The sequence below is a fragment of the Anomaloglossus baeobatrachus genome, chromosome 1 (genome assembly GCF_048569485.1).
Source record: "Anomaloglossus baeobatrachus isolate aAnoBae1 chromosome 1, aAnoBae1.hap1, whole genome shotgun sequence".
Classification (NCBI taxonomy): domain Eukaryota; kingdom Metazoa; phylum Chordata; class Amphibia; order Anura; family Aromobatidae; genus Anomaloglossus; species Anomaloglossus baeobatrachus.
The window spans coordinates 653,470,824-653,483,000 of NC_134353.1; the positions used below are offsets into that span (position 1 = coordinate 653,470,824).

The 12,177-nt window shown below is 55.1% G+C and overlaps 1 protein-coding gene across 5 annotated transcripts in view; it reads left to right on the top strand.

The window, feature by feature from the left end:
* Window positions 1-753: 753 nt before the first annotated feature.
* Window positions 754-12,177, top strand: part of LOC142247062 (rab5 GDP/GTP exchange factor-like) — a 41,834-nt gene continuing 30,410 nt past the window's right edge. For 2 of the 5 annotated variants that reach the window (XM_075319936.1, XM_075319940.1), the window contains exons 1-2: window positions 833-882; window positions 10,706-10,929. In XM_075319936.1, the coding sequence (XP_075176051.1) occupies window positions 844-882; window positions 10,706-10,929 (263 nt within the window). In that variant the 5' untranslated portion in view covers window positions 833-843. Of the gene's footprint in view, window positions 810-832; window positions 883-1,026; window positions 1,114-1,208; window positions 1,439-10,705; window positions 10,930-12,177 lie in introns of those variants that run through there. The other 3 variants (XM_075319937.1, XM_075319938.1, XM_075319939.1) reach the window with 3 other exon arrangements.

The window sequence follows — 12,177 nt, forward strand, 5'->3', positions numbered from 1 at the left end:
TTGCTGTTGTGCCAGTGTCCTGCAAATGTATCTGCTCATCTTTAATGGTGATACAAACCACATTATTTCTTTACAAAGTTCTGAACTTTTGGGGGAGCAAAAAAAAAAACAAAAACAAAAAAAAACAAAACAAACAACCAAATACCCATCAACTACTGGTATAGTATTACATTACCAGGTTATTTTTACAGCACAATGAACGCTGTAAATCTAAACTAAAAACCAAAACATTGGCAGAATTGCGTTTCTTTTTATTTTACCTCACTTGGAACTTAATAAAGGAAAGCTTGGGAAAAACGTCACAGTCAGGTTAATAAATCGCCTTTCACTGGATGAGCGGCGTATTTACCACTTGTAATATACATTTCATGGTAAAAGTACAAGACTTTCCACCAAACCCCCCTCATACACGGACAAGTGAAAGGGAAAATAAAACAATATGTCTCTTGGAAGAAGATTGGGACAAAATGAAAAGGGAAAAATGAAAACCTCTCGAGTCTCGTTTCTTTACCTCACGGTGCAGCTGCACCACAAATTTTACCACTTGTTACCACACAACACAATTGAAGACGGTCAAAATAGAAGATAAAATAATCCTTATTTTCTGCCTGGCTTTACTTTCCTCAGGTCAGCCCTCTCTATCCTAACCACCTCACCAAGGTGTGCACCACCACACTGAGGAGAAAAATCCTCTGAGCAGCCCTGTCAGTGCCGCCGTGAGGGCAGCGTCCTGGTGCGCGCCAATTCTGGTCACGTGCTTCTAAGTAACGGGCCCTGCCAAAGCTACAAAAATGGCGGTTTCGGTTCTGGTGAGAAACAGCGGACGACACCACTACTAGATAGATGCTAGGGGCACACTATAGCACCGGAATAACCCGGCATGTAAGACTATACAGATACAGTCAGGCACATTCCTCTAGCGCCCCCTAGCGCAGCACACTTTACTTTTCATCCAGTTAGCGATTTAGGGCGTGACTAGGGTCTCCATAGTAACAGGCTGACGCTTCCGGTGTACCTCTTCCGGGCTTTTGGCAGCTGCTGACCCGGAATAGGGTGATCAGCTGATCCTGGGGCATGTGACGTCCTGGTGCCAGGCGCTGCAGCGATCGCATGGTATTTGGTGGAGGGTGGGCTGTGTGTATGTGAGGGATGGTCGGACATATCAGCAGCGGTGCGTTCCTTCCAATGGTCACACTGCTGTTACTGATGCATGGAGTGATCACACAGTCCTGGAATCTGGTCCCTCAGAGCTTCGTACCCGCTGATGGCTGCTGTCAGGGCTCCTTCAGATGGCAGTTTTTCAGTTAGACTATGTTCACACTTCGCTGTTTTGCTGCTTTATTTTTTACAGTAAAAACTGCTCTCTTGGTAGTAAAAAAGCTGCTTCCAAAAAGCAGGTTATGCCGCGTTATTTGTCTACAGTACATGTTTAAATAAGGTTAGTTTCACTCATCACAAAAGCAAAAACTCCGCTGCGTTTTTTCCCTCATTGATTTAATTGTGGAAAAAAGCAGCAAAACCCTGAAAGAATGGACGGGCTGCTTCTATAGAAAACGGAGCAGGTTTCCACTTCAGTCAGGAAAAAAAGCCGGTGTGTGTGGTGTGTGTGTGTGTGTGTGTACACATGTACATGGGATTTCTGGAATCTCATCACTTTTGCTTGTACTGTAAAGGGCAGCTTTTTATTAGTATGCAACGTATGAGAAAAAAACCACAACTTCTGAACATAGCCTAATAGGTGCACGTGCTATATGGCCGTCCGCAGGTCTGTTTTACGGGGCCGTCCGCAGGTCTGGTCTGCGGGGCCGTCCGCAGGTCTGTTTTACGGGGCCGTCCGCACGTCTGGTCTGCGGGGCCGTCCGCACGTCTGGTCTGCGGGGCCGTCCGCACGTCTGGTCTGCGGGGCCGTCCGCACGTCTGGTCTGCGGGGCCGTCCGCACGTCTGATCTGATGGGTTGTCCGCACGTCTGATCTGATGGGTTGTCCGCACGTCTGATCTGATGGGTTGTCCGCACGTCTGATCTGATGGGTTGTCCGCACGTCTGATCTGATGGGTTGTCCGCACGTCTGATCTGATGGGTTGTCCGCACGTCTGATCTGATGGGTTGTCCGCACGTCTGGTCTGCGGGGCCGTCCGCACGTCTGGTCTGCGGGGCCGTCCGCACGTCTGGTCTGCGGGGCCGTCCGCACGTCTGGTCTGCGGGGCCGTCCGCACGTCTGGTCTGCGGGGCCGTCCGCACGTCTGGTCTGCGGGGCCGTCCGCACGTCTGGTCTGCGGGGCCGTCCGCACGTCTGGTCTGCGGGGCCGTCCGCACGTCTGATCTGATGGGCCGTCCGCACGTCTGTTCTACGTGATTTAGATCTGACTCACTGATGCAAGTCTATGGGACTGTGCTAAAAGCCGGACAGTGCTCAGCTGCCATCCATTTGCTTTCCAGTTAATGTTTGATAGATGTTTTAGAAACCTTGTACTCCAGAAAACCTGAGAAAACACCATGGGTATGTTCACACAGGGCGTTTTCCCCTTGGTTTTATGCAAATCCATGCTTCACAGTCCCAGCAAAGCCTTTGGATTCCAGAAATCTCATATATACACACAACAGCTGTTAATTTGTTTTTTTTCCTGTCTGAAGTGCCAACCTCCTTTTGGTTTTTACTGTGTTTTTGAAAGAATAAGCATGTCATTTCTTTCACCGAGTTTGCGTTTTTTCATCCATACAAATCAATGATGAAGTGCAAAACCACGGCAAAAAAAACATGGCAAAAATGCAGGTTATTTCCCACCAAAAGATGAGGTTTTGGTGCAGGAAAAAAAAGCTGAAAAAATGCGCTGTGTGAACATACCATTGAAACCTGGACCAAACACTGCAGAAAATCGGCCAGTTTTTGTCAGACAAGAAAAATCATTTATGTCTGAATGAAGAGTAAGGCTTCATGATTACTACCAGACTCATGAGTTTTGTAACCCCCCCCATCATCCTCACCCCCCCTGTCATTCTCACCCCCCCTGTCATCCTCACCCCCCCTGTCATCCTCACCCCCCCTGTCATTCTCACCCCCCCCTGTCATCCTCACCCCCCCTGTCATTCTCACCCCCCCCCTGTCATTCTCACCCCCCCCTGTCATTCTCACCCCCCCTGTCATTCTCACCCCCCCCCTGTCATTCTCACCCCCCCCTGTCATCCTCACCCCCCCCTGTCATCCTCACCCCCCCTGTCATCCTCACCCCCCCCTGTCATCCTCACCCCCCCCTGTCATCCTCACCCCCCCTGTCATCCTCACCCCCCCCCCCATCATCCTCACCCCCCCTGTCATTCTCACCCCCCCCTGTCATCCTCACCCCCCCCCTGTCATTCTCACCCCCCCCCTGTCATCCTCACCCCCCCCTGTCATCCTCACCCCCCCCTGTCATCCTCACCCCCCCCTGTCATCCTCACCCCCCCTGTCATCCTCACCCCCCCTGTCATCCTCACCCCCCCCTGTCATCCTCACCCCCCCCTGTCATCCTCACCCCCCCCTGTCATCCTCACCCCCCCCTGTCATCCTCACCCCCCCTGTCATCCTCACCCCCCCTGTCATCCTCACCCCCCCTGTCATCCTCACCCCCCCTGTCATCCTCACCCCCCCTGTCATCCTCACCCCCCCTGTCATCCTCACCCCCCCTGTCATCCTCACCCCCCCTGTCATCCTCACCCCCCCCTGTCATCCTCACCCCCCCTGTCATCCTCACCCCCCCCCCCTGTCATCCTCACCCCCCCCCCCTGTCATCCTCACCCCCCCCCTGTCATCCTCACCCCCCCCCCTGTCATCCTCACCCCCCCCCCTGTCATCCTCACCCCCCCCCCTGTCATCCTCACCCCCCCCCCTGTCATCCTCACCCCCCCTGTCATCCTCACCCCCCCTGTCATCCTCACCCCCCCTGTCATCCTCACCCCCCCCTGTCATCCTCACCCCCCCCTGTCATCCTCACCCCCCCCTGTCATCCTCACCCCCCCCTGTCATCCTCACCCCCCCCTGTCATCCTCACCCCCCCTGTCATCCTCACCCCCCCCTGTCATCCTCACCCCCCCCTGTCATCCTCACCCCCCCCCTGTCATCCTCACCCCCCCCTGTCATCCTCACCCCCCCCTGTCATCCTCACCCCCCCCTGTCATCCTCACCCCCCCCTGTCATCCTCACCCCCCCTGTCATCCTCACCCCCCCTGTCATCCTCACCCCCCCCTGTCATCCTCACCCCCCCCCCTGTCATCCTCACCCCCCCCTGTCATCCTCACCCCCCCCTGTCATCCTCACCCCCCCCTGTCATCCTCACCCCCCCCCCTGTCATCCTCACCCCCCCCCTGTCATCCTCACCCCCCCCCCTGTCATCCTCACCCCCCCCCCCTGTCATCCTCACCCCCCCCCCCTGTCATCCTCACCCCCCCCCCCTGTCATCCTCACCCCCCCCCCTGTCATCCTCACCCCCCCCCCTGTCATCCTCACCCCCCCCCCTGTCATCCTCACCCCCCCCCCTGTCATCCTCACCCCCCCCCCCTGTCATCCTCACCCCCCCCCCTGTCATCCTCACCCCCCCCCTGTCATCCTCACCCCCCCCTGTCATCCTCACCCCCCCCTGTCATCCTCACCCCCCCCTGTCATCCTCACCCCCCCCTGTCATCCTCACCCCCCCCTGTCATCCTCACCCCCCCCTGTCATCCTCACCCCCCCCTGTCATCCTCACCCCCCCCTGTCATCCTCACCCCCCCCTGTCATCCTCACCCCCCCTGTCATCCTCACCCCCCTGTCATCCTCACCCCCCCCTGTCATCCTCACCCCCCCTGTCATCCTCACCCCCCCTGTCATCCTCACCCCCCCTGTCATCCTCACCCCCCCTGTCATCCTCACCCCCCCTGTCATCCTCACCCCCCCTGTCATCCTCACCCCCCCTGTCATCCTCACCCCCCCTGTCATCCTCACCCCCCCTGTCATCCTCACCCCCCCTGTCATCCTCACCCCCCCGTCATCCTCACCCCCCCCCGTCATTCTCACCTCACCCTCCCCCGTCATTCTCACCTTGCCCCCCTGTCATCCTCACCACGCCCCCCCTGTCATCCTCGCCCCCCCTGTCATCCTCACCCCCCCCGTCATCCTCACCCCCCCCGTCATCCTCACCCCCCGTCATCCTCACCCCCCCCGTCATCCTCACCCCCCCCGTCATCCTCACCCCCCCCGTCATCCTCACCCCCCCCGTCATCCTCACCCCCCCCGTCATCCTCACCTCACCCTCCCCCGTCATCCTCACCTCGCCCCCCCCGTCATCCTCGCCCCCCCCGTCATCCTCGCCCCCCCCGTCATCCTCGCCCCCCCCCCGTCATCCTCGCCCCCCCCCGTCATCCTCGCCCCCCCCCTCGTCATCCTCGCCCCCCCTCGTCATCCTCGCCCCCCCTCGTCATCCTCGCCCCCCCCTCGTCATCCTCGCCCCCCCCTCGTCATCCTCGCCCCCCCTCGTCATCCTCGCCCCCCCCTCGTCATCCTCGCCCCCTCCCCCCGTCATCCTCGCCCCCTCCCCCCGTCATCCTCGCCCCCTCCCCCCGTCATCCTCGCCCCCTCCCCCCGTCATCCTCGCCCCCTCCCCCCGTCATCCTCGCCCCCTCCCCCCGTCATCCTCGCCCCCTCCCCCCGTCATCCTCGCCCCCTCCCCCCGTCATCCTCGCCCCCTCCCTCGTCATCCTCGCCCCCCCCTCATCATCCTCACCCCCCCCGTCATCCTCACCTCACCCCCCCCCCGTCATCCTCACCTCACCCCCCCCCCCCGTCATCCTCACCTCACCCCCCCCCGTCATCCTCACCTCACCCCCCCCCCCGTCATCCTCGCCCCCCCTCGTCATCCTCGCCCCCCCTGTCATCCTCACCCCCCCGTCATCCTCACCCCCCCCCCCCGTCATCCTCACCCCCCCCCCGTCATCCTCACCCCCCCCCCGTCATCCTCACCCCCCCCCCGTCATCCTCACCCCCCCCCCCGTCATCCTCACCCCCCCCCCCGTCATCCTCACCCCCCCCCCCGTCATCCTCACCCCCCCCCCCGTCATCCTCACCCCCCCCCCCCGTCATCCTCACCCCCCCCGTCATCCTCACCCCCCCGTCATCCTCACCCCCCCGTCATCCTCACCCCCCCGTCATCCTCACCCCCCCGTCATCCTCACCCCCCCCGTCATCCTCACCCCCCCGTCATCCTCACCCCCCCGTCATCCTCACCCCCCCGTCATCCTCACCCCCCCGTCATCCTCACCCCCCCGTCATCCTCACCCCCCCGTCATCCTCACCCCCCCCGTCATCCTCACCCCCCCGTCATCCTCACCCCCCCCGTCATCCTCACCCCCCCGTCATCCTCACCCCCCCGTCATCCTCACCCCCCCGTCATCCTCACCCCCCCGTCATCCTCACCCCCCCGTCATCCTCACCCCCCCGTCATCCTCACCCCCCCGTCATCCTCACCTCACCCCCCCCCCCGTCATTCTCACCTCACCCCCCCCCCCGTCATCCTCACCTCACCCCCCCCCCCGTCATCCTCACCTCACCCCCCCCGTCATCCTCACCTCACCCCCCCCGTCATCCTCGCCCCCCCCCCCGTCATCCTCGCCCCCCCCCTCGTCATCCTCGCCCCCCCCTCGTCATCCTCGCCCCCCCTCGTCATCCTCGCCCCCCCTCGTCATCCTCGCCCCCCCTCGTCATCCTCGCCCCCCCTCGTCATCCTCGCCCCCCCTCGTCATCCTCGCCCCCCCTCGTCATCCTCGCCCCCCCTCGTCATCCTCGCCCCCCCTCGTCATCCTCGCCCCCCCTCGTCATCCTCGCCCCCCCCTCGTCATCCTCGCCCCCCCCTCGTCATCCTCGCCCCCCCTCGTCATCCTCGCCCCCCCTCGTCATCCTCGCCCCCCCTCGTCATCCTCGCCCCCCCTCGTCATCCTCGCCCCCCCTCGTCATCCTCGCCCCCCCTCGTCATCCTCGCCCCCCCTCGTCATCCTCGCCCCCCCTCGTCATCCTCGCCCCCCCTCGTCATCCTCGCCCCCCCTCGTCATCCTCGCCCCCCCTCGTCATCCTCGCCCCCCCTCGTCATCCTCGCCCCCCCCTCGTCATCCTCGCCCCCCCTCGTCATCCTCGCCCCCCCTCGTCATCCTCGCCCCCCCTCGTCATCCTCGCCCCCCTCGTCATCCTCGCCCCCCCTCGTCATCCTCGCCCCCCCTCGTCATCCTCGCCCCCCCTCGTCATCCTCGCCCCCCCTCGTCATCCTCGCCCCCCCTCGTCATCCTCGCCCCCCCTCGTCATCCTCGCCCCCCCCTCGTCATCCTCGCCCCCCCCTCGTCATCCTCGCCCCCCCTCGTCATCCTCGCCCCCCCTCGTCATCCTCGCCCCCCCCTCGTCATCCTCGCCCCCCCCTCGTCATCCTCGCCCCCCCTCGTCATCCTCGCCCCCCCTCGTCATCCTCACGCCCCCCCCCCCCGTCATCCTCACGCCCCCCCCCCCCGTCATCCTCACGCCCCCCCCCCCCGTCATCCTCACGCCCTCCCCCCGTCATCCTCACGCCCCCCCCCCCGTCATCCTCACGCCCCCCCCCCCGTCATCCTCACCCCCCCAACTTTGTGCCATTTACCTGTTAAAAAAAAGCCAGATGCATGAGACTTCCAATGAAATTGTTTTGACCAACCGTACGGCAGGTTTGGAGTATTGATGGCCATTGGGTTCGCGTTATGTCAAGTGCCCCAATGCGACAATCCTGAGACGAGAAGTCATTCGACCATACAATGTCCCTACTGTTATGGAAGTGCTATTTACCATGGAATGGTTGATACTCTTCTTTCAATCACATGGGCAGATGATATGTGTGTAATCCCCCATGCTGACTTTGTGTTTGTGCCCAGCTTTTCAGTATGGCCTGTATTGACACCAGTTATAGCTTCCGTTACACGTCCATGTTTAAATACGTACGTGAAAAAAATGGTCCATCCGTGTACTGTACTTGTTTTGTTTTTACTGATCCATAGACTTGTTTTGGCCATAGTCATGTGTGCTATCGGAAAAAAAAGACTCGTCTCTGTGTGTTTTGCAGACACAGTGTGCATGTAAAAACGCAGTGGAGGAAAGAGCACCATAGGTTATAATAGTTACAGAAAAAACGTATACTACACATATATGAAATGTGAAGGAGGCCTAAAGCAGCATCTTGGAGATTTCACTGGAGGATGGGTGTAGTTCAGCTGGCCAAACAGGATAAGTTCCTAAAGTTGTAAAAACATAGGTGACTGCATTCTTTTGTCCAACAGCATTATATGTTTAGTGATGGTTTAGCTCAAAAATGAGGCGTTGCAAATGTTGAAGGGGTTGTCCATAACTATCTTTTATTGTAAAAAATATGCACATCACGGTGGTGAGTAAAAAAATAAATAAATTATTCAGCGACCAATCCTCTGCCATTCCCCTTGTACCAGTGAGGACTCCCAAGCCAGTCTTCCAGGTGACTCTTCTGGCACATAAATCACATAGCCTCTGCGGTCATTTAGTGACCACTGCAGTCACCACTAGTGATGGGCGAGCACTACCATGCTCGGGTGCTCGGTACTTGTAACGTGAAGTTGGACACTCGGATGGGCGCAGCTTGTATACCGAGTATAATGGAAGTCAATGGAGGACTCAAGCAATTTTCCAGAAGATTTCCCAGAAAAATGCTCAAATTCCCCATTGACTTCTATTGTGCTCCGTGTCGCACCCATCCCAACATTCAACTGATCTTAAAGAGTACTGAGCATTGTAGTGCTCGTTCATCACTAGGCACCAACACTTTACTGCTGCAGTCAATGTTTGCTTCAGCAGTCACATCTGTGTGACTAAAACAAGATGTAGTGAGTGATTTGGTGCAGTGATCATGTGTGAATATGAAGAATCAGGTAGGAGACAGGCGGAGGACCTGTGCAGCCGCATCAGAGGAACGGTGATGGAGCAGTAGGCGTGTGAGCATTTATTTTTTTTTTTCCATCACCATACTGGATACACTCTTCCAATATGAAGATGGTTGTGGACAACCCTTTTAAGAAATCTTTACAGGAAGGTTATATTTACACATGCAAAAGAAGGATTTTTGTGTACTCACCGTAAATTCTCTTTCTCTAAGTCTTCATTGGGGGACACAGGACCGTGCTGTGTCCCCCAATGAAACAAAAGAGATTTATTGGAGAGGACTCAACCTTGCAGAAATCCTTGCACATGTTGCAAAAAACTCCAAATGTATAAAATGATGTTCAGAACTTTCTGCAATAAGTCTATTGTACGGTAATATACCATAAAAAGAGCATAAGGCTGAATGCTGTCACCTACCATGGATAGCTTAGTAGCCCCTATACTTGCCCATAAACCTTAAATAGCTCTCTCTACCTATATCAATGTATGATCCTTCTCTCAACGTCAGTCATCTGTCGGGGGAGATTTAGATTCACAATAGATGGTTGGCGGTTCTACAGACTTTAACTCTTTTGTTACCAGGCCTGAATGGGCCTTAATGCTCATTTTTTCGACTAGAAGTGGAACATCTATAGGTAATCCCCAGTTACAGGGGAAATTTGCCCACTACAGTGACATAAGCCACAGACAGGGCCTGCTACAACTCGACAGAAGCCTTCAGTGCTGATGCTTTAGTTCAGAGCACAGTGCTTACTGATTGCTTTGCAGCCTACAAATATCCGCTTCTGTCTTGCCTAGGGTTCCAGGCTATGTCTTACAACCAGACCTGCTTCTTGATAGGGATTGCATGATCTTTTGCCTCTTCGAGAAAATTTACAATGGCGTGGAAATAGCCGCAGTCCAATCACCATAAAGTTACAGTTCTTGGTCGTTGTTGGGTTAATCTAATGTCATTGGTGGCCTTAAGGAAATCTGTCACTGGGTTTTTGCTGCCGCTTCTGAGAGCAGCATAATGTAGAGACAGAGAATGTGATTCCAGCGATGTGTCACTTACTGAGCTGTTTGCTGTCATTTTAATAAAATCAATGTTCTCTGCTGCAGATCACGCAGATACAGAGCTCATGAATATGCTGGACTACCTGGCAGCACGCCAAGTAGTCCTCTAATATCTACTGTTGATTATACAGTGATTTTATAAAAAAAACTACACTAAGCAACCCAGTAAGTGACATATCACTGGAATTAGGATCTCTGCCCCTACGTTATGCTGCTCTCAGATTAGGTGGTAAAAACCTGGTGACCGATTCCCTTTAATATTTTATCACATTAGTGATTTTCACTTTCCATTCCAATATTATCAATGGTATGAATCTCGCAGTTTGCAACAGCGTTTTTACCGTAAAATGCTATAGACCTGGACACCAATGGCAGCCATCAGGATTTGTCTGGATTACTCAAAAACTATGATGGCATTGTGGTTTGGTTCCTAATATTCTTAGAATTTTACATGAAACCTTCACATTAGACTAATAAATAGCACATGATTGTAAATGGCTTAATGGGGTTTTCGGACATATGTCAGATTGGTGAGGCCTCCAGTAATCCGCTGTTACCCCCACCTCTGACAGTGGCTGAATGTATTTGGTGCATGGAGAGGAACCCAACAGCTCCATCACACGATGTGACAGCTGCTCGGTACTGCAGATCCGCTCCCATTATATTAGATGGCAGATATTGATCAGGCACTCATTGGGCTTTATTTTTATCTTCCTTGTAGATTATGAGTTTTGCATCGCCAGCGGATAAAGCCATACCATTACAAGAAGATCCGACTCTCCCACACATTCCCACTGACAATGCATCATTCCAACTTCAAGGATTTCTCTACCAAGCAGAGATGTGCAGGAAGGACTGTGGATTCTATGGTAATCCAGCATGGCACGGGTATTGTTCCAGGTGTTGGATCCAGCAGAGGCAGCAGGCCCAGCCTCTTACCGACGGGTAGGTGGAATCTACACAATCAAATCACTGTTCATCAGGAGAAACCAAGTAAATATGAGCAGCCGGTCGCTCATGGGTTTGTCACATTTGTGTATGCTCGTCTCCTTTTTTCTCTGTTTGCTGATTTCATGCGATGTCATTATGATCCGCCTAATGAATGTCTATTGGCATTTTAATCTTAATGTAATAGATGTTGTTTTGCTAGATAAAAGCTCCTTTAGCCCTGAGCAATTTAATACATATATTCGTCCCAAATTGAACCAATAAATTGTGGTTTTTTTCATTTAGGAACCTTTTCTCTGAGCTGATTCATTTACCAGTCCTAACAAAAGCAACACACCCACTGAGGCCAATTGGGTTGGTGATCTTTGGTTATACTGAATCATAGTGAAGAGATTCTTTGCGAACGGTCTTTGCTGCCAATAGGAATCATTACCACATTCGGATGGTATTAATTTCTAGTACAGGAAGATTTAAGTGTTCCATGCCATCCATTTAAATCAATGGGTATTGGTAGAACAGAACCCGGTCCATCGGTCACATCAGTAATCTGTGACCGCTTGATTGGGAGTGTTGAAAACTGCCTCTTACCTGACATCTGATTTATTTTTTTTTTATTAGCCACAAGGTGATGTCACACCAGTCCAACTAATGAAGGGAGGCACTTGGGATACTGGTAGGTAAGAGGCAGTTCGCAAGCCCAGTGGCCTGATGGACCGGTCCGGCCATCCGATTCGGACGTATTCTATTCTTCAGAATGACACCAACACTGCAGTTCCTCCAGAGTACTGTGCAGCAGCTCTCTGCTATGTCTAATACTGTAAAATCAAGGGCATTCATGATAATTGGCCAGTGTAGGAAAAAAAAAGAGCAACATATAAAAACTTAAGGGTGCTTTACACGCTGCGACATCGCTAGCAATTGCTAGCGATGTCGTGCGCCATAGCACCCGCCTCTGTCGTACGTGCGACATTTGGTGATCCCTGCCGTAGCGAACATTATCGCTACGGCAGCGTCACACACACATACCTGTTCAGCGACGTCGCTGTGACCGCCGAACAATCCCTCCTTCAAGGGGGAGGTGCGTTCGGCGTCACCGCAATGTCACTAAGCGGCCGTCCAATAGAAGCGGAGGGGGGAGATGAGTGGGACTTAACATCCCGCCCACCTACTTCCTTCCGCATTGCCGGTGGACGCAGGTAAGGAGATGTTTGTCGTTCCTGCGGTGTCACACAAAGCGATGTGTGC